Genomic DNA, 24,091 nt, shown 5'->3' on the forward strand with positions numbered 1-24,091 from the left:
TGTCATATAGTTACGGTCCAGTACAGTGTTCACATACAGTTGGGTCTGTGAACACTGTTCAAGATGTGAAGGGCTTGACCAGATATGCCAAATGTTAGACGGGATGTGAAACTATAATGACTAATTTTGTGGGTCTGCCTTCATAAATGTACCAAATATTTCAGAAAGCGTAAAATACCGGGAGGAGGATAAGTAAATATAATGATTTACACATGCAATCAAACAAACAATCGTTCAAATTCTATTTGTAGAGGACACTTCAGCAAGAAGGCATTTCAAAGTGCTTTACATCATAAAAACACAATACAAAGTTGTATAACACACTGTTCTTTGCAGTGTGATTTACGAAACATGCCAGAATACATTGCTTGTAAAATATTTGGAATATCTAAAAAAATATATAACATTTAAATGGTAAAAATATAGATTCAAAATATCCTCCAACAGCAACAGGAATTTTGAGCTGCAGGATAATCAAATAATTCCAGGCACCATCTCTTTATAGCAACACACTGTTATGTCTTTGCCGCTCTGCAGGAGTTCATTTTAAAAAGCCAGTAAAGGTGATGCAGATTGTATTTGTCTGCTTTGCTGCATGTTCCACAAATTGTGCGAGCAAAGGATGTCTGTGTGGGACAGCTTAAACCCCCTAAAAGCCGGGAATTTATACGATTAAACCAAAAACAAAAAAACACAATGATTAAACTTAAATATAGTGCTACGTTGCTTAGAAAACTCTCGTGTCATTTATGATCTTGTGACCATAAAGGACACGAAGCTGGATTGTTCTCCAGATCTGCAAATTTCCATCGTAATTTTGGTCCACACACGTCCCTAATGTTTAATGGGAAATAGGGTTACACTGTGAACCGAAAAGCTCACACTCCGGTAGATTCAGTTATGGACCTTAAATGAATTTTGCTCAGGCATCTGCACAACCACACACTGCCATGTGTCTCACTGCTGCCGTCTGCTGGAGTAATTTGGTTAAGACAACATTCAGATGTTTTTAAAGTGGAAGTTGAATATATTAGTCAGTTATTTCAGGAAGGAAAACTCACTTATACCTTTACTCAGGTATAAGTGAGTCAAGTGTAAATTAAGTGTAAATTCCTTGCACTTTAAATTCCTTATATAGGAATCTAAAGTGAATTTCTTACAGAGAGTAAAATATTTGAGCCATTTATTTCTTGTAATTGTGATGAGCTTACAGATCATGAAAAAACAAAATTCAGTGTCTCAGAAAATTGCAAAGAAGTTCAGTTTTAAAGGTTCATGGTGCCTCATATGACATGGTGCCTCACTCATGTGAGGCACCATGCCTCACTCATGTGAGTGAGCATATTTAACTCCAAATATGTTTGACATAAAATAAACTTTGTCAAACATAAAGTTTCAGTGTGAAATCTCTACTTAAAGTGAATTCTTTTATTATGCATCTTTACTCCTTCCGCTCGTGCAAACGTCTTTGAACATAGATTGCAGCTAAACGGTTTCTCTCTGATATGAATAACCATGTGTCGTTTTACTTGATAATTTTCAAGAAACTTTTTTCCACATTCCTTACAAGAAAACTTTTTGATTTGAGAAACAGGTTTCTTCTTTCCCTCATGGACCAGGACATGTCTTTGAAAGTGAGATTTCCGAGCAAACTTTTTATCACATTTATCACATGACAGGAGTTTCTCTCCAGTGTGAAGTCTATCATGCCAAATCAGACTTTGTTTCCGAGTAAAACTGGCACCACAGTACCCACAGACAAACGGTTTTACATCAAAGTGGGTTATCATGTGGCCTTTTAGATCACTCTTAAGTCTGAAACATCTGCCACAGTTGCTGCATGCAAATGGTTTTTCTCCCTTATGGATGGTCATGTGGTTCTTCAGACCTCCATTTGAAGTAAACTTTTTATGACACAGCTCACACTGAAATGGTTTCTCTCCTGAGTGGCTTGTTATGTGCATTTTAAGGCTACACTTATGGCTAAATGTTTTGCCACATTTATCACAGGCAAAGGGTCTTTCTCCTGTGTGGAGTGTCAGGTGATATTTAAAATGTTCTTGAGAGTGAAAGCTTTTACCACAATCTTTGCAAACAACTAAGTTTTCACCACGATGGATTCTCATATGACATTTAAGACTGTACAGTTTCTGAAATGTTTTACCACAATCATCACAAGAAAAGGATTTTCTGCCTGGTTCGAGTCCCATCTGTGCATCACCATTTTGCTTCCCTCTAGAGTGATTCTTCTTAACCGAACAGCTGAAAGACTTTTCTCCTGAATGACCTGCCATATGTTTCTGGAACATCTGCTTCCTCACAAACTGTTTACCACAGTCAGGGCAGCTGAAGGTCTTTTTGGCAGCTTTACGTCCCACTTTGCTGTTTACACCAGACTGACGTGTTCTGGGCTCCCTCCAATCTTCATCACTGTCTTCATTTTCAGATTCAGAACCTGATAGATTATCATCTTCGCTCTCATCACTGTCTTCATTTTCAGATCCAGAACCTGACAGATTATCATCTTCACTCTCATCACTGTCTTCAGTCTCAGAAGAGGATGAATGCCTTTCTTCAATATTTGGCTGTAAATTTTGATTTGGATCCAGCTCTCTGTTGGGTTCTGGTCCTCCACTGATCTCCCTATCAGGTTCTGTTTTCATCTGTTCAGCTGAGCTGCTGGTTGGAGCTTCTGTCTCTCTGCTGTCTTCACTTTCGACGTGATGAACCTCTGACAATCCAGGTTTCTCTTCATCTTCTTTCTTCACAGTAAGCTGCCCTGCATCCTGACTGATCCACTGTTTCTCCTCTTCCTTCTTCACCTGGGAACATGTGAGGTTCTGCTGGTCCAAACTGGAACTGCTCAGATCAGGAACCTCTTCTTTAACCACCAGCAGCTGCTGTTCTCCTGCAGGACACACATAAACATCTTGGTTAAATCTTACACCAAAGTCTGTTTATTGTGAATATAACTGTCTAGTAGACACTTATTTGAAATGTATTGCGTACTCATAATTGATGACTAAAGTATTAATAGATGCCAAAATATAAAAGGAAGTGTAAGTACCACTAAAATGATCTATGACTTGAAAAAAAACTCTAGATTTATTTTAAAAAGTTAAGATATTGTGGTTTTAGCTGTTGCCTTGCAGCAAGAAGGTTCTGGGTTTGATTCCCGGCCCTGGTCTTTCTGCATGGAGTTTGCATGTTCTCCTTGTGCATGGTGGGTTTTCTCCAGGTACTCCGGTTTCCTCCCACAGTCCAAAAACATGACTGTCAGGTTAATTGGCCTCTCCAAATTGCCCCTAGGTGTGAGTGTGTGTGCATGATTGTTTGTCCTGTGTGTCTCTGTGTTGCTCTGCGACAGACTGGCGACCTGTCCAGGGTGACCCCGCCTCTCGCCCGGAACGTTAGCTGGAGATGGGCAACAGCAACCCTCCCGTCCCCACTTAGGGACAAGGGTGCAAGAAAATGGATGGATAGATGGATGGTTTTAATTTGCTTGGTTCACATTTTGACATTAGCATAAAATGCATTTCTTTTTCACAACGGATTATTTTTTTATTGTACCGTTGGCATGAAATTTGTGTTAACTAGGAATACACTACGGTATATGGTAGAAGATATAGAAACGATGGCCGACGATAGAGAGACGATGGAGCCTATTGTGAGATTTGTTGATGATATAATGGCTGACATCTAAACCGAGCAAGGAGAAGCAGCACAGCTGTGAGTGCAAGGGAAAAAGAGCTCTTTAAAAATGCAGGTTCAAAAATGACCTAAAATAAAAGTTTCAACACATACAAATATATACATTCTTCTCTATTAATATACACAGAAATTAAAGGTTGGGTTTATTCCCAGCATTAAATAAACACAGAGGGATGTAACAGAGGTGGGTAGAGTGGCCAAGTAACAGCATTACTTCAATATACTTTTACTCAAGCAAAAGTATAAAGTAGCATTTCAAGAAATAACTCAAGAATAAAAAGTAAAAAAAAAAAGGTTTTTGGTAAAAGGGTTACTCAAGTACTGAGTAAATGTTCATAAAATCTGGTTTAATTATGTTTTTATCAAAAAGAAATGTACTGTGTCAAATCTCCTGAGTCTCTCTGACCTGGAAAATCAGGAAGGAATTCAGATCTGGAGAGATGTGGAGAAATAACTTGAAATGTTCCAGCTGGACAATTCCTGGAAACTCCCCTAAGCGCAAGCCAAAATTTGTGCGTCAACCAAACAACGAACCGAACTATTTGAGAACTATATATAGACATGTTTGAGTCTATGAGTCCTCTGTGAAATTTATTTGAATTTGGAAGTTGTGTAAAATGGAGGTGCGCTAAGAACCTTCCAAAGTTGGCCAGAATATAGCAGACAGAAACAGATTCCGGTGTGATGATTTGTTGTTGATATTAGCCACTTTTCACTCCACATTCCAAGGCACTTCCTATTGCCAAGTCTCAGCGACAAAGTGGTAAAGACATAGTTTGTTCAAACCATTCTGTTTCCGAGAAATAATAATCGTTCGCAGAAGTACATTGACTCTTTTCCTCAAATCAAATTTCGAGGATATGAACAAACTCAGTTTTTCCAGAGTTTTCACTAACCCGCTTTCTGAAACGGGGTTTCTGATAACATCCAGGCGTTTGTGTCTATAGTTGGAACTCTCGGTACATATTAGGAGCATCAACATGTTTACTTCATGCTTTGACTGGTTCTAATGATAAGAATTATTTCATAATGACAAGATTAAGTGATTTACCTTCACTCTTTTTCTTCATAGAGTCATCGAAGCTGGATTGTTCTCCAAATCTGCAACTTTCCATCGTAATTTTGGTCCACACACGCCCCCGATGTTCTGACTTTCATGGAAAATAGGGTTACGTTGTGAATCGAAAAGCTCCGGTAGATTTAAGATAGTTATGGACCTTAGAAGGATTTTGATCAGGCGTCTGCACAGCCACACACTGCTGCCATCTGCTGGAGTCAGTTGGTTAATACAACATTCAGATGTTTTGAAACGAGGCTGGATTGAAAACGGAGATATACAGGTACATGTAAAAAGAAGCGGAATTTCTTAAAGAAGTTCAATATATTAGTCAGTTATTTCAGGAAGGTAAGCTCACTTATATAGAGTACTTACAGTCAGAGACTGAAATATTTCAACCATTTATTTCTTGTAATTGTGATGAGCTTAAAAATCACAAAAACCCCAAATTTAGTGTTTCAGAAAATTAGAAAATCGCAAGGTAGTTCAACATTAAAAATTCCTGGCGTCTCACATGAACTCCAAATATCCACTAAGGTTTTTTGAGCCTCTAAATGGTCTCTCAGTTTGGATTAGTGAACTACACATTCACGGGGAAGTCTGCTGACCGGACAGACGTTCAGAAAACAAACACTGAAACCGTCCACAAGGAGCCTAATCCTCAGAATGTCATTGCCGAAGAAGCTGGTTATTTTCACGGAGTGCTGTGTCCAAGCATAGAAAGAATTAAGCTTTATGGGAAATGGTCTCCATTTAGTGCAAGAAAAATTAACAAGACAAAATATGTTTGACACAAAATAAATTTTAAAAATTGGGGAGTTTATTTAATTCTTTTACACATTTTTGTCACATTTTGTCCTTCAGACGCTTTACAGAAACAATAAATTGATCATTTTCTGCTTTTATTCAAAAATAGCAAGAATACACAAAAGACCAAATTAAACATAAAGTCCACTGCCTGATTTGGGCAGAAATATGCGCCCCCACCATGAGCCTTGTTCATCTTCCGGCCTTCCACTCGTGCAAACTTCTTCAAACAAAGGTCACAGGTAAATGTTTTCTTTCCAGTGTGAATAACCAAGCAATTTTTTTGCATACCACCTTCTTCACCATTCTTTGCAAGCAAAGTTCCCCTTTCCAGTCACCACTTTCTCCTCTTTCGCATGAACCCGCATATGTCTGAGAAGATAATAGTTCCGAGCAAACTTTTTATCACATTTATCACATGACAGAAGATTCTCCCCAGTGTGGAGTCTGACATGCCGCAGCATACTTCTTTTGTGAGTAAATTTGGCGCCACAATAATCACAGCTAAATGGTTTCAGTCCTGTGTGAATCACCATGTGGCTTTTCACATGTGCCTCCTGGAGAAACCTCTTCCCACATTCCTCACAAGAAAAGTTCCCCTTCCCGGTCACCGCTTTTTCCCGTTTCAGATGAACTCGCATATGTCTTAGAAGGTAATACTTCCCGACAAACTTTTTATCACATTTATCACATGACAATAGGTTCTTCCCAGTGTGGAGTCTAACATGCTGGAGAAGACTTCTTTTGTGAGAAAAACTAGTGCCACAATAACCACAGCCAAACGATTTTACGTCTAAGTGGGTTGTCATGTGGCCTTTTAGATCACTCTTAAGTCTGAAGCATCTGCCACAGTCGCTGCACGCAAATGGTTTTACTCCTTTATGGATGGTCATGTGGGTCTTCAGGCCTCCATTTGAGACTAACTTTTTGTCACACAACTCGCACTGAAATGGTTTCTCTCCTGTGTGGCATGTCATGTGATTTTTAAGGGTATGCTCCTGGCTAAATCTTTTACCACATTTATCACAGGCAAAGGGTTTTTCTCCAGTGTGCAGTCTCTGGTGAGATTTAAAATGATCCCGGGAGTGAAAGATTTTACCACAATCTTTGCAAACAACTGATTTTTCACCACAATGGATTCTGATATGACATTTAAGAGCAGTTAGTTTCTTAAAGGTTTCACCACAATTGTCACAAGTAAAGTATTTCCTTCCTGGTTTGAGTTTCGACTGTGAATCCCCGTTCCGCTTCCCTCTAGAGTGATTCTTCTCAACCGAACTGCTGGAAGACTTTTCTCCTGAATGACCTGCCATATGTTTCTGGAACATCTGCTTCCTCACAAACTGTTTACCACAGTCAGGGCAGATGAAGGCCTTCTTGGCAGCTTTACGTCCCACTTTGCTGTTTACACCAGACTGACGTGTTCTGGGTTCCCTCCAATCTTCATCACTGTCTTCATTTTCAGATCCACAACCTAACAGGTTGTCATCTTCACTGTCAACACTGACTTCAGTCTCAGAAGAGGCTGAATAACTTTCAATATTTGGCTGTAAATTAGTACTTGGATCCAGCTCTCTGTTGGGTTCTGGTCCTCCACTGATCTCTCCATCAGGTTCTGTCTTCATTTGTTCAGCTGAACTACTGGTTGGAGTTTCTGTCTCTCTGCTGTCTTCACGTTTGATGTGATTAACTTCTGACAATTGAGGCTTCTCTTCTTCTTCATTCTTCACAGTAAGCTGCTCTACCTCCTGACTGATCCACTGTTCCTCTTCTTCATTTTTCACTTGAGAACAGGTGAGGTTCTGCTGGTCCAAACTGGAAATGCTCTGATCAGGAACCTCTTCTTTAACCACCAGCAGCTGCTGGTCTTCTGTAGGAAACACATGAACATAGGCCTGAAGTTATTGTGATAAATGATAATATTGGTGTTTTGAGATCATTTTCATGTAATATACCGGTAATGTCATAATAACACAAGACCACATTAATAAACTTTAAATTCTATTGAATATTTAACACTCAAACTGGACGACATGTTAAATCCTCAAACAACAAATAAAATGGATTATGAAGTTTTAATTTATTATGTGATTATTTATTGCAAAAGTCCTACATGGACATCTTGGCTAAATTTTACACTAAGGAGTGTTTAATCTCCCACAGTTGCCGATTTCCTGCAGCAAACACGTGAAATAAATGAATCCTGTAATATATATAGGATATAATGTAAACAACACTGTCAGAGATGCAATAAGTTTATAGTAGGTGTGTGAATGAGCTAATCATATGACTGTTGATTGCAGGCATCCACATTGTTAGCAAAAACAGAGGGCCCTTGTTCTATCAGATCATCATACACCGTCAGAATAGCATACATGCAGTGAGTACGCATGCCTGCGCATTAAGAAGTCCGACCTTCCGAAGAGTTAGTTCAGCATACACGACAAGTTACGATGAAAATAAGTCAACAAATTGTTTTCAATGATAACTAGATAGATATACATGCATTGTCGCGGTTTCAAAGTGTATTTAAAGCAAGGACTAGCTAAAGCTGCAGTCAACTACAAAACACGCCCGTGTAAAACTCACCCACCTGTTGCTTGATGATGGTCTGACTAGTTAACCACTAAGTCAGGATGTCATACAGCTGTTAATAACAAAGTGTATGACGATCTTCTTCATGATTCTATGTTGCTGATTAAATAAAACCATATAGTAATGACAGCGCTTACTTGTCTGACAGATGTAGCCGTCAGTTGGTGGTAAACGTATGATGATCTGACATAACACCCCAAAACCAGATTTTGCTAAGGGCCCCATGGAGGCTTGGGTCGGCCCTGTATATTGTCACAACATATTAACAGTTTCAACAAATATGTAAATGATTTTTTTTTTTAAATAAAAGTCCATATTGCAGGTTTATATGTCATATTTTACATTAACATGCAGTTAAATAGAATAACAAGTCTACACTGCCATCTTTTCAGGAAGCCTAACTGTGACCAGCGAGCTTCCATCATTTTATTGCAGCAATTAAAACTTCTAAATAAGCACAAGTGGGACAACAGTGCATGGTGGCTGACTGATCTCTGTCAACCTATTAGTGACCATGACACACACACTAAGTTTAAAAAAACATTGATTGTCTCTGCGAATTAAAAAAACACAGAACTGTGTAAGAAAAAAATCCGCACAAGATCAGCTTTTTTTTTGTTTTGTTTGTTTGACCAGGAGCAGTAGATTAAAATTAAAGTAAACCTTGACGGGATTACGCAGACAAATCGATCATTAGTGCAGCGAAGACTGCGTGGTACCTGCCTCCATGGCTGCACCTCACACAGGGCAACGAGACCTGTTCTGCCCCAGTTCACATCTAGCCGTTTATGTCTAGAGTAGGAACTCAGCTCTTTCCCTTTTTCTTCATTCTTCCATAGGTTCTCATGACCATAACTATTTCATAATGATCAGATTAAGTGTTTTACCTTCACTTTCTTCCTTCACAGAGTCAACAAAGCTGGATTGTTCTCCAGATCTGCAACTTTCCATTGTAACCTTGGTCCTCTTGCGCCCCTAATGTTCTGGCTTTAAAAGGAAAATAGGGTTACACTGTGAAAGGAAAAGCTCACGCTCAGATTCAAATTGTTATGGACCTCAGATGGATTTTGGTCAGGCATCTGTAAGCCACACGCAGCCATCTGTCTCACTGCTGCCATCTGCTGGAGTCAGTTGGCTCCTACAACATTAAAATGTTCAAAAAATAAATAAGTCAGAGTGAAAATGGAGGGATACGTATTAATAGGTATAGAATAAAAATAAAATACCTTTAAGTTAAATGTATTACTCGGTTATTTAAGGAATAAATTCCACACAAGATGAAATACATCACCAATTTATTTTTTTGTACTTGTGATGATTATTCAGTGTCGGTCGTAAATAGAAATATATCGCACAGTCACAAAATAAGGTTACAGAGAATTGTGTTGGACTTCTTCTTTAACCAAATAGTAACCAGCATGCCATGCACATATTGTTTTCTGGAGGATAATTATGATGTGCCCTGGAAAAGCTAAGACAAGTCTTAATGTTCTTTTAGTTCAGTGGTGGTTTTCAATTTGGAACTCCATGGTCATTTATGCTAGTCTCTTTCTTATGCTGGAGGTATGACCTGTTACTTTAACTGAGGCAAGTGAAGCCTGCAGATCTTTGCATGTCGCTATGGGGTCTTTTGGGACCTCTTGGATGAGTTGTTATTGCACTCTTAGGGTAATTTTGGTCAGTCGTCCTGGGAAGGTTCCCCACTGTCCCATGCTTTCACAATTTGTGGATAAAGGCTCTCCCTGTGGTTTGATCAAGTCCCATAGCTTTAGAATTAGAAAACACTGAAGTGTGACGAAAAATGAAATCAGGAAGGGGAAAATCTAAACCAAAATATTAGCATTAATCCTAATTAAAGGGAAACAGAATGCAAGCTCCTGTAGCATTTTTGGAGAAAATCTTTCCAAATAAACTGAAATGTCTATTCACTGTGAATTCGCCGTTTGTGATTCTTCAGATTCTCAGCTCTAGTAAACCTCTTCAAACAAATATTGCGTCTAAATGGATCCTTTCCTGTGTGAATAACCATATGTCTTTCAACAAGACATTTCTTCACAAACATTCTTCCACATTTTTCACAAGCAAAGCAACCCTTTCCAGACCACGCATTCTCTAGTTTTGCATGAAATCGCATGTGTTTCTGAAGGTGAGCCTTCCGAGTAAACTTTTTATCACATTTATCACATGGCAGCAGATTCTCCCCAGTGTGGAGTCTAACATGTAGGTGCAGACTTGCTTTGCGAGTAAATCTGCCACCACAATACCCACAAATGAATGGTTTTAGATCTAAGTGGGATATCATGTGGCTTTTTAGTTCACCTGTACTTCTAAAGCATTTGCCACAGTCGCTGCATGCAAATGGTTTTTCTCCCTTATGGATGGTCATGTGCATTTTAAGGGATGTCTTCCGGCTAAACCTTTTATCACACTGATCACAGGCAAATGGTTTTTCTTCACTGTGGCAGACCAGATGACGTTGAAGACCAAACTTCTGTCTAAATGTTTTGCCACATTTATCACAGGCAAAAGGTCTTTCTCCTGTGTGGAGTGTCCAGTGACTTTTTAATTGAGCCTGACAACGAAAACTTTTACCACAGTCTTTACAAACAACAAATTTTTTACCAGAATGGATTCTCTTAATATGAGATTTAAGAGCAGTTTGCTTCTGAAAAGTTTTGCCACAATCGTCACAAGAAAAGGATTTCCTTCCCATCTGTTCATCACCGTTTTGCTTCCCTCTAGAGTGATTCTTGTCAACCGAACAGCTGGAAGACTTTTCTCCTGAATGACCTGCCATATGTTTCTGGAACATCTGCTTCCTCACAAACTGTTTACCACAGTCAGGGCAGCTGAAGGCCTTCTTGGCAGCTCTACGTCCCACTTTGCTGTTTACACCAGACTGACGTGTTCTGKGYTCCCTCCMATCTTCATCACTGTCTWCATTTTCAGATMCASAAYSTGAYAGMTTATCATCTTCRCTCTCATMACTRWCTTCAGTCTCAGAAGAGGATGAATGCCTTTCTTCAATATTTGGCTGTAAATTTTGATTTGGATCCAGCTCTCTGTTGGGTTCTGGTCCTCCACTGATCTCCCTATCAGGTTCTGTTTTTATCTGTTCAGCTGAGCTGCTGTTTGGAGCTTCTGTCTCTCTGCTGTCTTCACTTTTGATGTCATGAGCCTCTGACAATTTAGGTTTCTCTTCTTTCTCTTCTTCTTTCTTCACAGTAAGCTGTCCTACATCCTGACTGATCCACTGTTCCTCCTCTTCCTTTTTCACCTGGAAACATGTGAAGTTCTGCTGGTCCAAACTGGAACTGCTGAGATCAGGAACCGCTTCTTTAACCACCAGCAGCTGCTGCTCGTCTGTAGGAAACACATGAACATAGGCTTGAAGTTATTGCAAGAAATGATAATAATTGTTGTTTTGAGATCATGTTCAAGTAATATACTTGTAATGGCATAATAACACAAGACCACATTAATAAACTTTAAATTCTATTGAATATTTAACACTGGATCTGGACGACATGTTAAATGCTCAAACAACAAATAAAATTGATTATGAAGTTTTAATTTATCATTTTGCAATAAATGATTTTTTTTATTGCAACAGGCCTACATGGACATCTTCACATTAACTGTTTATTGTGACTCTGCTTCGGAAATCTACAGGATTTGTTGTCCACGATGAGCGGAATAAACACAGCTAAGAAGTTGGTGGAAAAAATAATTAGCTCCCGTGTTATTGAGAAAGAGCAGATTATTTCAGTGCTAAAATATTTGATTCTCTTCAGGTAACTTTGGCAATTAAGTAGTAAATGTTTACAGATTGCCAGTGATAGCTGTGTGATTATCACTGGCAGTGTCTGAAGATGATGGGGTAACAAACGTTACAAGGTGTGAGCTTCAGGCTGAAATACTGTGTTCCTCTTTGATGTTTCTGCAAGCCTTTAATTAAATTCTTGTAGAAGAGAGAAACTATGTTCACACATCTCAGAATGATAGAATTATATTTTAAGGCATTTAATGCAAATGCTAGGACTTATTATTCTGGACCTATAAACGCCATTAATAATGAAAAAAAGAAGTAGAAATATTGTTCATCCAGTAAACTGTCATATTTTACATTAGAACAGGATTTTTATTTATTTATTTTTTATGTTTTAAGGAAGTCTAATTTTACTTGTCCTGCCATCATCTGGCTATGAGCAATTAAAAATTCTAAACACGCACAATTGTGTTGGAAAACAGAGTTTGGTGACTGATTCTTATTTGTCAGGCGGAAGTGGTCCCTCGGCAGCACTTGCGTTTCTCGGCATAACACCGCCTCTGGTTGCAGTGCGCGCTCCCGACACAGGGTCAACACAAGGGAACAGAATTTCACACAAGACCTCTTTCTGTGGTTTTACAATATCCTGTTCATTTTTACGCAAGGTTTTAATAATTTTGGCGATATCTAGGTGTTTGTGTCTATAGTGGTAGTAGCTCTCAGTATACATGCTTGGCGCAGGATTACCCTAATAAACTCTTTCCTGTTTACCTCGTGCTTCCATCAATTCTAATGATCAGTTATTTGAAAATGATCAAATGAAGTGATGTACCTTCATTCTCTTCCTTCACAGAGTCAACGAAGCTGCATTGTTCTCCAGTTCTGCAACTTTCCATCGTAATCTTCATCTTAATGTTTTGGCTTTTCAGGAGAATAGGGTTACACTGTGAATCGAAGAACTTACTCAAAAGAAATCCGGTAAATTCAAGTTGTTCTTCTTGCAGATGGCAAGAAAACTTAAAGTGGGCATTGCCGCCACCTACTGGTTCGGAGTGTGGGTCTTCAAAGTATTATGTACACATAAAAATCAAAAACCTGTATGTAATCAAATTCCAATAATCAATGTTGATTTCTTTAACAAGCAAATGATAACAAATACAAGTTCTTTTTTAGTGTTGCTATTACACTAAACTGTTTATTTTTCCAAACTCTCTCTTTATAAATCTTTATGACAGTCTAATATAACATGTTCTAAAATTTCTTCCATTCCACGTTACATTTCCCTGTATTATGCTTTTTTATTGTAAAAGTATAATTGTAAGTCCTGCATATCCAAGTCTTAATCTTATTAGCCTCTCATCCTTTGTATTTTTTTCTCCCAGTTCTAATTTCACCTACTGCCTTTTGGATTTTATTAAAAATGTTGTAAAACCATTTATTTTCATCTCACCTTATTTCCAATTATTTCATTGGATTTTGTTTAATGACACTCTTTCTCTCTGATTTGCTTGTTTTAATTCTTTTACATTTTTTGTAACATTTTTGTGCTGCATACACCTTATTGAGACAATAAATTCATTATTTCTGCACTTGTTAAAAATAGAAATAATACATGATATAAAGAAAATCCACTTAAAAGCCACTTCATGACTTACCCACAATGAGCTGCCAAAATCATTTTATCGCAGAACAGAGGCAGTTTTCCCCATTATTTGCTAATACCAGACACTGCTCTGGTGTCTGGTATTAGCAGACACCAGAGCTGCTAATACCAGCAGCTCTTGTCAAATAGACATGATCTCTTTGACAAGAGATCATGTCAAACTCAAAATACTAAAACTAATCTTGATCAAATGGAAGCAAAATAATCTGAACTGCAGTGGCGTTTGTACAGAAAGTCTTTCCAAGCGAATTCTCCGTATGAATTCTGTTTACTGTGAATCCTCAGTTTATGATTCCTCAGTTTCCGCTCATGTAAACAACTTCAAACACAGATCGCATCTAAATGGTTTTCTTCCTGTGTGAAAAACACACATGAAAGGAGATCTGTCCTTCTTCCACATTCCTCACAAGCAAAGTTTCCCTTCCCGTCCACCACTTTACCCTCCTTCTGATGAATCTGCATGTTTTAGAAGGCGACTCTTAAAGACAAACTTTTCATCACATTGATCACATGACAGCTGATTATCCGCAGTATGGAGTCTAACATGCAGGAATTAACTTTGTTTCCGAGTAAAAGTGGCACCACAATACCCACAGACAGACGGTTTTACATTTGAGTGGGTTATCATGTGGCTTTTAAGAACATCCTTAAGTCTGAAACATCTGCCACAGTTGCTGCATGCTAATGGTTTTTCTTCTTTTATTCGATACACCGAATAAAAAACAGAATATCTTGAAGTTAAATATGTTAGTCACTTATTTCAAGAATGAAAATCACATATTAAATAAATTCCACACATGAAAAACAGCACACCTTTATTTTATGTATTTGTGATGATTATGGCTTACAGCTCAGAAAAACCTCAAATTCAGTGTCAGTCGTAAATGAAAATATATCGTAGAGTGACATAATAAGGTCACAGAGAACTGTGCTGCACTTCTTCTTTAACCAAATAGTAACCCACAACCCAAACAATCAATCAAATCAATCAAATTTTATTTGTATAGAACATTTCAGCATCAAGGCATTTCAAAGTGCTTTACATAATTAAAATAAAAACAGCGTGTGACATTGAATAAACAGTGAGAAAGAGATTTAGAAAAGAAAGATATTAAAAAAGATAAAAACATTCAAACCCACACCCCTTTTAGGACTTCAGTTAAACATCGTTTAACTGGGACTCAAACCCTCTGGGACTTTAGTCAAAAACACTGTTTGACAAGGACTCCAACCTCTAGGATTTTAGTTGAACACCGTCAACTGAGACTCTAAACCCCGTAGAACTTTAGTTAAACGTCGTTTAACTGGGACGTTTTCCGGGGGGCTTTACATCATTAAAACGTAAACAGTGAGAAAGAGAAATAAAAATAAATTATTAAATAGATAAAAAGATAAAAAGATGAAAAACATCAAAGACATCAAAACCCGCACTCTAATCCTAATTTAGCCATAATCAACTCTAAACAGGTGGGTTTTAAGTTGAGATTTAAAGGTGCCCAGTGTTTCAGCTGTTTTACAGTTTTCTGGAAGTTTGTTCCAAATCTGTGGTGCATAGAAACTGAATGCTGCTTCTCCTCGTTTGGTTCTGGTTCTGGGGATGCAGAGCAGACCAGAACCAGAAGATCTGAGGGGTCTAGACGGTTGGTACAACAATAACAGATCTTTAAGTTATTGTAGTGCTAAACCGTTCAGTGATTTATAAACTAACAACAGTATTTTAAAGTCTCTTCTTTGAGCTACAGGGAGCCAGTGTAGGGACTTTAAAACTGGTGTTACGTGCTCTATCTTCCTGGTTTTAGTGAGAACACGAGCAGCAGCGTTCTGGATCAGCTGCAGCTGTTTGATTRGTYAGACCTGTGAAGACGCTGTTGCAGTAATCAATGCGGCTAAAGATAAACGCATGGATGAGTTTCTCTAGATCGTGCTGAGACATAAGTCCTCTAATCCTGGAGATGTTCTTCAGGTGATAGAAGGCCRACTTTGTGACTGTCTTAATGTGGCTCTGAAGGTTCAGGTCAGAGTCCATCACTACTCCCAGGTTTCAGGTCTGATTGCTGGTTTTCATTCCATGCCCTCATTGTTTTCCGACTGCTCGCATTCATCCTCGTGCTGATCTCTCCATCATGACAATACATAGATAAGAATTGGCCCATTGTTGCCACAGCAATGTATGTGTTGACTGCCAACATCTTCTTAGCTGCTGCATATACTTTGGTGGGAGGAAAATCCTAGGGTGGAATCATCATTTTTTTTATATATTTGTTAGTAAAAGGAGACAAAATGCAAACTTCTGTGGCATTTTGACAGAAAATCTTTCCAAATGAACTGTAATATCTATTCATTGTGAATTTTCAGTTTGTGATTCTTCATATTCTCACCTCTCGTAAACGTCTTCAAGCAAATATTGCATTTAAATTGTTTCTTTCCTGTGTGAATAACCATATGTCTTTCAACATGACACCTCTTCACAAACCTTCTTCCACATTCTTCACAAGCAAAGTTTCCCTTTCCAGGCACCACATTTGCATGAAATCGCATATGTGCTACAAGGTGACACTTCCGAGCAAACTTTTTATCACATTTATCACATGACAGCAGATTCTCCCCAGTGTGGAGTCTAACATGCAGACGCAGACTTGCTTTGCGAGTAAATCTGCCACCACAATACCCACAAATAAATGGTTTTACATCCAAGTGGGTTAGCATGTGGGCTTTTAGATCACTCTTAAGTCTGAAGCATCTGCCACAGTCGCTGCATGCAAATGGTTTTTTTCCCTTATGGATGGTCATGTGCAATTTAAGGTATGTCTTCCGGCTAAACCTTTTATCACATTTTTTACAGGCAAATGGTTTTTCTTCACTGTGGCACACCATGTGAGTTTGAAGGCTAGACTTTTGGCTAAATGTTTTGCCACATTTATCACAGGCAAATGGTCTTTCTCCTGTGTGGAGTCTCTGGTGATTTTTTAATTGAGCCTGATAGTGAAAGCTTTTACCACAGTCTTCACAAACTAATTTTTTAACACGATGGATTCTCTTAATGTGAGATTTAAGAGTAACATGCTTCTTAAAGGTTTTACCACTATCGTCACAAGAAAAGGATTTCCTTCCCATCTGTTCATCACCGTTTTGCTTCCCTCTACAGTGATTCTTCTTAACCGAACAGTTGGAAGACTTTTCTCCTGAATGACCTACCATATGTTTCTGGAACATCTGCTTCCTCACAAACTGTTTACCACAGTCAGGGCAGCTGAAGGCCTTCTTGGCAGCTCTACGTCCCACTTTGCTGTTTACACCAGACTGACGTGTTCTTTGTTCCCTCCGATCTTCATCACTGTCTTCATTTTCAGATCCAGAACCTGATAGATTATCATCTACGCTCTCATCACTGCCTTCATTTTCAGATCCAGAACCTGGTAGATTATCATCTACGCTCTCATCACTGACTTCAGTCTCAGAAGAGGATGAATTCCTTTCTTCAATATTTGTCTGTAAATTAGGATTGGGATTCGGCTCCCTGTTGGGTTCTGGTCCTCCACTGATCTCTCCATCAGGTTCTGTTTTCATCTGTTCAGCTGAACTACTGGTTGGAGCTTCTGTCTCTGTGCTGTCTTCACGTTTGATGTGATGAACCTCTGACAACTGAGGTTTTTCTTCGTCTTCATTCTTCTCAGAATGACAGATCCACTGTTCCTCCTCTTCCTTCTTCACCTGGGAACATGTGAGGTTCTGCTGGTCCAAACTGGAACTGCTCAGTTCAGGAACCTCTTCTTTAACCATCAGCTGCTGCTCGTCTGTAGGAAACACATCAACATATGTCTGTCAAGATGACAAATTTTGCTTGAAGATAAATTGTCCAAGTAGTTATTGTGATAAATCATAATATTGCTGTTTTGAGACCATTTTCAGGTGATATAATGGTAATGTTATAATAATGCAAGACCACATTAGTAAACTTTAAATTCTATTGAATATTTAACACTGGAACTGGAAGACATGTTAAATACTCAAACAACAAATGAAATTATGAAGTTTTAATGTATTATGTGACTATTTATTGTTTATTGCAACAGGGCTACATGGACATCTTGGCTATATTTTACACCAAGGACTGTTTATTGTGAGGGTTATAAGTAATGTGTTGTTGAAGAGTGAGCTGTTTCCCATCAGTTTAGCAGCCAAATCCCTTCCCCTCCATACCTTGCCCTTTAGGTATAATGATAGCTTTATATACCTTTGAATTCAAATAACATATAAAATTGAAGATCTTTTTAAGGCCACCTTTTCTCCCCTGCTACTGAAAATGAAATTAGATTTAGAGCGTAGGTCCTTGCTTGGTTCGTCATTAACTGCGTCAAAATGAATGCTCTTCCACATTTTTTATATTTATTTCAGTATGTTCCAATCTTCCTTGCTAATTTCTTCTTTAAGCAGTTATATGGTCTTATTTCTGACTTTCCTTGGAAAGGGAAGGCACCGAGGCTGTCAGGGCAATACTGTGCAGCCCCTCCCCACCGTGATATGAAAGTATAATATTAGTGCGGCCCACATGATGAGCGGACCTCTGAAGGAAGTCCCGCCTGCCGTTCCTCGTCATGGCTGACATTCTGTGCTAGGCTAAGCCTCACTGACTTCATGCTGGCTAAAGACTTCTGTGAAACGTAGAACAAGAGCGATGCCAAGTGGAATAAACTTATTCCACACTGCAGCCTGAAGTGACCCAATTCCGATTTGTTTTTTGACGTAATGCGACCTGTATCTGTTCTTTTCATGACAGTCTAAGCATGTTGATGACATTTGAGGATATTTTTTTTATGTTTTTTGTGGAATCYTTTATGTAGCCCAGCCTCACCCAGCCTCTGCTTCCAACGGCCCCCGGGTAAATTGAGTTTGAGACCCCTGATCTAACAGGTCCAGAGAATTTCTAAACTCCTTGAGTCTTATTCTTATTAGAATAAGACTCAAGGAATCTTATTCTAATAAGAATAATAAGAACAAGCTGATGTCGAGACTCATCTAGCCACTTACATGCAAGTGTCATACCCTTTTTCAGTTAGTGAAGCAATCAGCTGCCTAACTCCAAAAACTGCACCTGTTGACGGCAGCTCTCTCTCATCTTAGAATTTTGATGCATCTTTATTAAGCAAGCTTTCAGGCAGGGTTAAGTAACATATCAAATTTAATAATCAATGATTTCAGATTCAAAATAAAACTCAAAATCACATGTACTCCATCTACTACCTTTCCTTATTCTGTGTTGCTAATCACTGCAGAGTCTTCCTCTGGATGGATGTGAGATGTATCTTGTTGTCCTCTGAACTGTTCAGCTTATCTGCTGTGTAATTCTAGTCCATCGACCAAGTCAGTTGCAGCAAGTAGAGATCTCTATAGGGGAGTTGAGGACGGGAGTCTAATCAGGAACCAGGTGCAAAGGCTGTTGGCTTCTCCCCTTTCCAGCTGTGCAGTCTTTATATTTCTGTGGCTCCAGGGCGCGGTTCTCTGTAGGTCTTCTGTCTGCATCACAAGTTGACTTCAACTGCTCCATTAGGTACGAAGCATTTTCTTCCTCTTTTCAGGCTCTCAACGGTACTGGTCAACACCCTTAGTGACTTACTTCTCCCTTTTTTGTTTACTCTGTGGCCATTTGGAGTTAATGCTCCAAATTCCTCTTGCTCAAGTTTTAAGTTCTGCTTTTTTGTACTTCCTTCTTCGTTCACTTCCAATTTCCTGCGTTCTGTCTTGACCCTAACTGACCTTTGGCCTACTTACAGCACTAAGGTTACTATGTAATACACTTTATTCTTATACTTTATGAATAGTTCATAATCATCACAATTCTTAAAACATAATCAACATTAAATCACAACATGCAAGATTATAAATATCTCTTAGGCTCTTCTTAGGGAAGGGAACGACTGTTTTGCATGCTTAAAACAGAATTATGACTTTCCTAAAGGAGGAAGCTTTAGTGTAAAACAATTGAAACAGGTGCAAACACAGCTTGATGAAAAATGGATAGAAAAAAAAGCGGGCCGCACTGACAATGTGGGTGCCCTTTCCCCTTTAAGACAAAGGGACACTTCACCCCCTTTTCCTACACCCCAGGTGGAGATCCAGGCTCTCCAGGCAGATCTGGATTTGGACTCCCGTCCCCCGGTTCGAAGAGCCACCCCAACGCCCCACAAGACCCTGGAAAGACAGCACCGCCTCCTCCCAGGGAGAAAAGCAGCAAAGCTTTGTCATCAGCCCGATTCAAGACCGCCCTGCAGTCTACGTCCACTCCCAGCAGAGAGCAGAAACATGGATGCTCAACTAAACAGAAAAAACGTTTGCCACAAAACTGAAGACCCTGTGCAATGAAATGTGTCCCACTGTGCTGAAATACGACGCATGGCTACAAAAATCAAACCCAGCGATCTTGCCTGCCTGGCTGGACATCCCAATGTCCGTCTCAGAAATGTGGACCATAACAATGAGGGCTCCAAAGTTGACCCCAATGCCCCTTATCATCTGGCCTTTGAGGTGCTGTGCATCGGACTACAAAAACAATTTCCACAGCGCACTGTCAACACCATCCTGCAGACAATAAAACAACGCCCTGATGAAGCAGCTGAAGATGTCCTTCACTGCATGGAAGAAGCATTTAGCAAACACTCTGGTTTGTCATGAGGCTGACTTATCTGAAACGTTATGTGCTGCACAGCGACGGTGTCGTGCAGGACAGAAAGAAGAAAAGGGCAGACAAAGGAGACACTGAATTGCACCTGACTGCCTTGACCCTGTACTCTGGGACCCGACACTACATTCCACATTGCAGCAGACGAAGAGGCCGTGTTTTACAACTGCGGGCTACCTGGACACTGTCCCAAAAATCATGAAGCTTCAAGTCAGGGGGACGGACCAAGTCTTGATGATAGACCGGGGGAGGGAACCTCCAATCCAGTCTCTGACCCATTTCTGGAGAGCACTGACAAAGGGCGTGAGTTTCCTTAATATTTATCACAAATGTCAGGCTGAAGTGAACATGACAAAAGTTGGGAAAAGATTGATTCTCTTGACGATTAAAAAACACAAAACTCTGCAGGACCCCACAGAAGACCATTTTTGTTTATTTTAGGGGTTTTGTTATTGTGCAAACCAGAGCTTTCAGTGGAAAAACAAAAGTTCCAGGTCCTTTTAATGCCATACAAATATGAGACAGAAACATGGATTATATCTTTAAATAGACCTGTCTATTGATTTAAAGATTAATAGTTTTACTGGACAGAAATTACAAAAACAAATCTGGTTCTTAATCAAGTCCTAATGAGTCAAATTGAAAGTGTCATGGAGTCATCAGCCTCATGACATTAACACTGACATGAAAAATAATATTGAAGAATATAACAAATCTAATTAAAAACATAAATAAGTGGTAAGTTATTTATTGTTATGGTCCAAGATATATTTATTCTCAGTACTAGATATGGTCTCAACAAACCCATGGCACTTCAATATTATTTTACCTTTTATCTGGAATATAGTGTCTGTTTATTCTTGCCATACAGTCTCTGTATTTATTATTGCTCAAAAGGTCTTGCTATACCAGTTTATTCATCTGTATTTACTTTAGTTTTTTAGTTTATTCTTGCATTTTGTTCTTCATTCATTTCCATTTAGTTTCCTTTGATTAGTATAATCCTCTCTTGGTTTATTGCTATGTCCACTTTAGTTTCTTTCCTGTTGCTAGATTTATTTTATCGTTTATTGACCATCAGTAATTTTCACTCATCACCTGCTGCGCCGCCTAATCATCATGTTTTACATCATGTGTTGATTTTTCACTGTTCAGCATCGGATTCTCTGTTTTTATGCCACAATTCACATCTAGTTCATCGCTCCGTTTTATGTCCCGCTTCACCTGTTTCAGTTTTGCGCAATGTGCGCGTCGTTTTTTTTGTTTTTTTTTAACCCCCTAAGGTATACGGCGGTCGGGAAACGTATCGATGCGGAAAAGGCAGACTGACATAAACCTTTTAAAACAACAGAAACAATTTACAAATTTAAAAGTGTTGTGGTATCGTTGTTCTATCATACCCGTTTCATACCGGACCACTTACAGCTCCGGTGTTAACGCTATAAAATGAACGCTCTCTATCGTGGTATCACTCATGGAGGGATTTCTTTATTTAAATTGGTTCATTTTTCAGAGGGATACACAGTGAGGGTGTTGTGATTTTAGCAATTACATGTTTATAAGAGCGATTTTCTGTTGTCCTTCCATGGAAGCGGGCAGTATCCAGACGGACAATAAAACACTTTTTAATACAAGTTGCTGCTTTGACATGATCACAGAACTGCCAAAACATATGTACAAAAATCCTCAATAAAACATAAAATATTAGAAAATCAGACATCAGACAAAGTGAATCTCAGCAACGTCATCAGCCGGTGTAACCCTGAACTGATGCGGTGAAGCTACTACTAGCAGGAGCGGAGCTGCGCCAAGAAGCTACAAACACTGAATATAAGGAGAGCTGCCATCGATACAGTTGCAGCCAGGCATGATTTAATGTTACGAAATACAGTTTTAGCAAGTTGCTCAAAGTCTAAACTGGTATCGTTGTGATTGTAAGGTGTAAAGTTTACCTTCGACCAAACGCCCCCCAAAGGCATCCCAGCGCCCCCTTTTGGAAAAATTTCCGCCAACTTCCTGTCCCCTTTCCTCTAGACATGCCCAGCGCCACTTGTTTTTAATTCCTTTCTCAAGTAAACGTGTTTCTTTACCGGGTGAGACAAACTCCATCTTCTTTCATATCGCATTTGATTTAATCGCCGAACCGATCGCACGCGCTTCTTTTCTACAAACCGTTTTACAATCATTGGTCAAGAACACGGGAGCTAGAATTCTGATTGGCAGACATCTTTGTCTATTTATCTACAGTTTGGTTGAGGCGGACCGTGGGCGGGGCGGAGCGGCAAGAAGACGCAGGGGGAACCGTATCTGATGGGGAAACGCGGAAATCCGGCCCCCGGCCGGAGCTCTTTAAGCCCTGTATTGTTTTTTAGCAGCAGCTGTCGATTAAACTGACGGGCACCGTCTTGACGTGAGTCGTTTACCGAATCGGAAACCAACTTCAGCTTCGTGATCTTAAGCACAGTAAAAATGGCCGGATCCGCGCCTCTCTGTTTGCTGTGCGCGCTCCCGACACAGGGTAAACGGATTTTCACTGGTGGACAGAATTTCGCACAAGGCCTCTTTCTGTGGTTTTACAACACCCTGTCCGTTTTTACGCAAGGTTTAAGACTTTTTGGCGATGTGTAGGAATTTGTGTCGATGAAACGTTGTAACTCTATACGTCTTTGGCGCACGATTGCCCTAATAAACTCTTTACTGTTTACCTCGTGCTTCGATCGATTCTAATGATCATAATTATTAGTGACCAAATTAAGTGATTTACCTTCACTCTCTTCCTTCACAGAGTCAACGAAGCTGCATTGTTCTTCAGATCTGCAACTTTCCATTGTAATCTTGGTACCTGATGTTCTGGCTTTAATTGAGAATAGGGTTAGAATAGTGATGTGCAGCTCCACACAATTTCGAGCCAAATGAAGCGGAAGTATCGTGCTGCGGAAGAGGATTGGGGCCACTGGAAAAAAGAAAAAAACAATCTGACTTTAATCTCAGAATTCTGACTTTAATCTCAGAATTCTGACTTTTTTCTCAGAATTCTGACTTTAATCCCAGAATTCTGAGAACTGTTATATTATTTTTTTTCAAGTGGCCCCAATCCTCTTCCGTAATCGTGCAGTCTTTTGATCGCCTTGTCCAAAATTACGTGCCCCTCCCATAGGCGTAGGAAGAGGGAGGGGATGTCCCCCCCAATGTTGGAGAGAGCCACATTTGTCCCCCCCCGCCCCCCCAATAATTTCACCGCAGTTGCGAAGAATTTTAAAATCTTCTACTCGCATGCTTTTATTTTGAAGGCGCAAAACAGCGCATTCAGCAGAGCGCTTCCTCCCCCTCCCCCCTCTGAACGGCTCAGAGTTAAAGGCAGCAGCAGACGGAGTCAGAGAAACTCCGTTTGAATGAGACAAACTGTCTGTCAGGAATGTTGCCATGAATATCGCTCGTTTATAACATCTTGTTGTCAGTTTACTTTCATATATAGAACTAAATCTTTTTGGTTAAGCCGTTTTAATTCTGGAATAGTCATATGTCCAAAATTTTACTGCTAACTTTGTTTAAAAGTTAGCTAGTCTAGTCACAATGATTTAGAATGAGACTGAAATAGCAACCAAATTAGCCTTTTTATTATTTAAAGTGAGCAACGCCTGATCATACTGACCACTTAACATGTATTTATATTATATTATATTATATTATATTATATTATATTATATAGATATTTAGGAGAACAGCAGTGCTAGAATGATGTTGAAGTAAGGCGAAGAAGCTCTGGAGAGGTCTTCATTTAGTTTATTGAAATATGTATTAACTGTTTTTCAT

At 39.3% G+C, this 24,091-nt stretch overlaps 3 protein-coding genes across 9 annotated transcripts; all 3 read right to left on the bottom strand.

Moving 5' to 3' along the window:
- Positions 1-225: 225 nt before the first annotated feature.
- Positions 226-23,296, bottom strand: LOC103481856 (gastrula zinc finger protein XlCGF57.1-like). Of its 6 annotated transcripts, none has more exons than XM_008437635.2 (3): positions 23,043-23,296; positions 17,305-17,396; positions 226-2,813 (listed from the first exon to the last, which is right to left on the bottom strand). In XM_008437635.2, exons 1-3 carry the CDS (start codon positions 23,104-23,106, stop codon positions 1,410-1,412), a joined length of 1,560 nt encoding a protein of 519 aa, XP_008435857.1. In that variant the 5' UTR covers positions 23,107-23,296; the 3' UTR covers positions 226-1,409. The 6 variants fall into 6 exon arrangements, with proteins under 6 accessions (XP_008435857.1, XP_017166225.1, XP_008435855.1 ...); XM_017310736.1 differs by lacking the exon at positions 23,043-23,296 and adding an exon at positions 22,369-22,471; XM_008437633.2 differs by lacking the exon at positions 23,043-23,296 and adding an exon at positions 22,231-22,471.
- LOC103481855 (gastrula zinc finger protein XlCGF57.1-like) lies at positions 5,613-9,284 on the bottom strand. Of its 2 annotated transcripts, XM_017310737.1 has the most exons (3): positions 9,226-9,284; positions 9,058-9,157; positions 5,613-7,445 (listed from the first exon to the last, which is right to left on the bottom strand). In XM_017310737.1, exons 2-3 carry the CDS (start codon positions 9,119-9,121, stop codon positions 5,875-5,877), a joined length of 1,635 nt encoding a protein of 544 aa, XP_017166226.1. In that variant the 5' UTR covers positions 9,122-9,157; positions 9,226-9,284; the 3' UTR covers positions 5,613-5,874. The 2 variants fall into 2 exon arrangements, with proteins under 2 accessions (XP_017166226.1, XP_008435854.1); XM_008437632.2 differs by lacking the exon at positions 9,226-9,284 and having other exon boundaries at positions 9,058-9,219.
- LOC103482080 (gastrula zinc finger protein XlCGF57.1-like) lies at positions 9,508-12,909 on the bottom strand. The gene is made up of 2 exons (XM_017310741.1): positions 12,772-12,909; positions 9,508-11,533 (listed from the first exon to the last, which is right to left on the bottom strand). The coding sequence occupies exons 1-2, from the start codon at positions 12,845-12,847 to the stop codon at positions 10,092-10,094; spliced, it is 1,518 nt and encodes a 505-aa protein (XP_017166230.1). The 5' UTR covers positions 12,848-12,909; the 3' UTR covers positions 9,508-10,091.
- Positions 23,297-24,091: the final 795 nt, after the last annotated feature.

The sequence above is a fragment of the Poecilia reticulata genome, linkage group LG19 (genome assembly GCF_000633615.1).
Source record: "Poecilia reticulata strain Guanapo linkage group LG19, Guppy_female_1.0+MT, whole genome shotgun sequence".
NCBI classification, from domain to species: domain Eukaryota; kingdom Metazoa; phylum Chordata; class Actinopteri; order Cyprinodontiformes; family Poeciliidae; genus Poecilia; species Poecilia reticulata.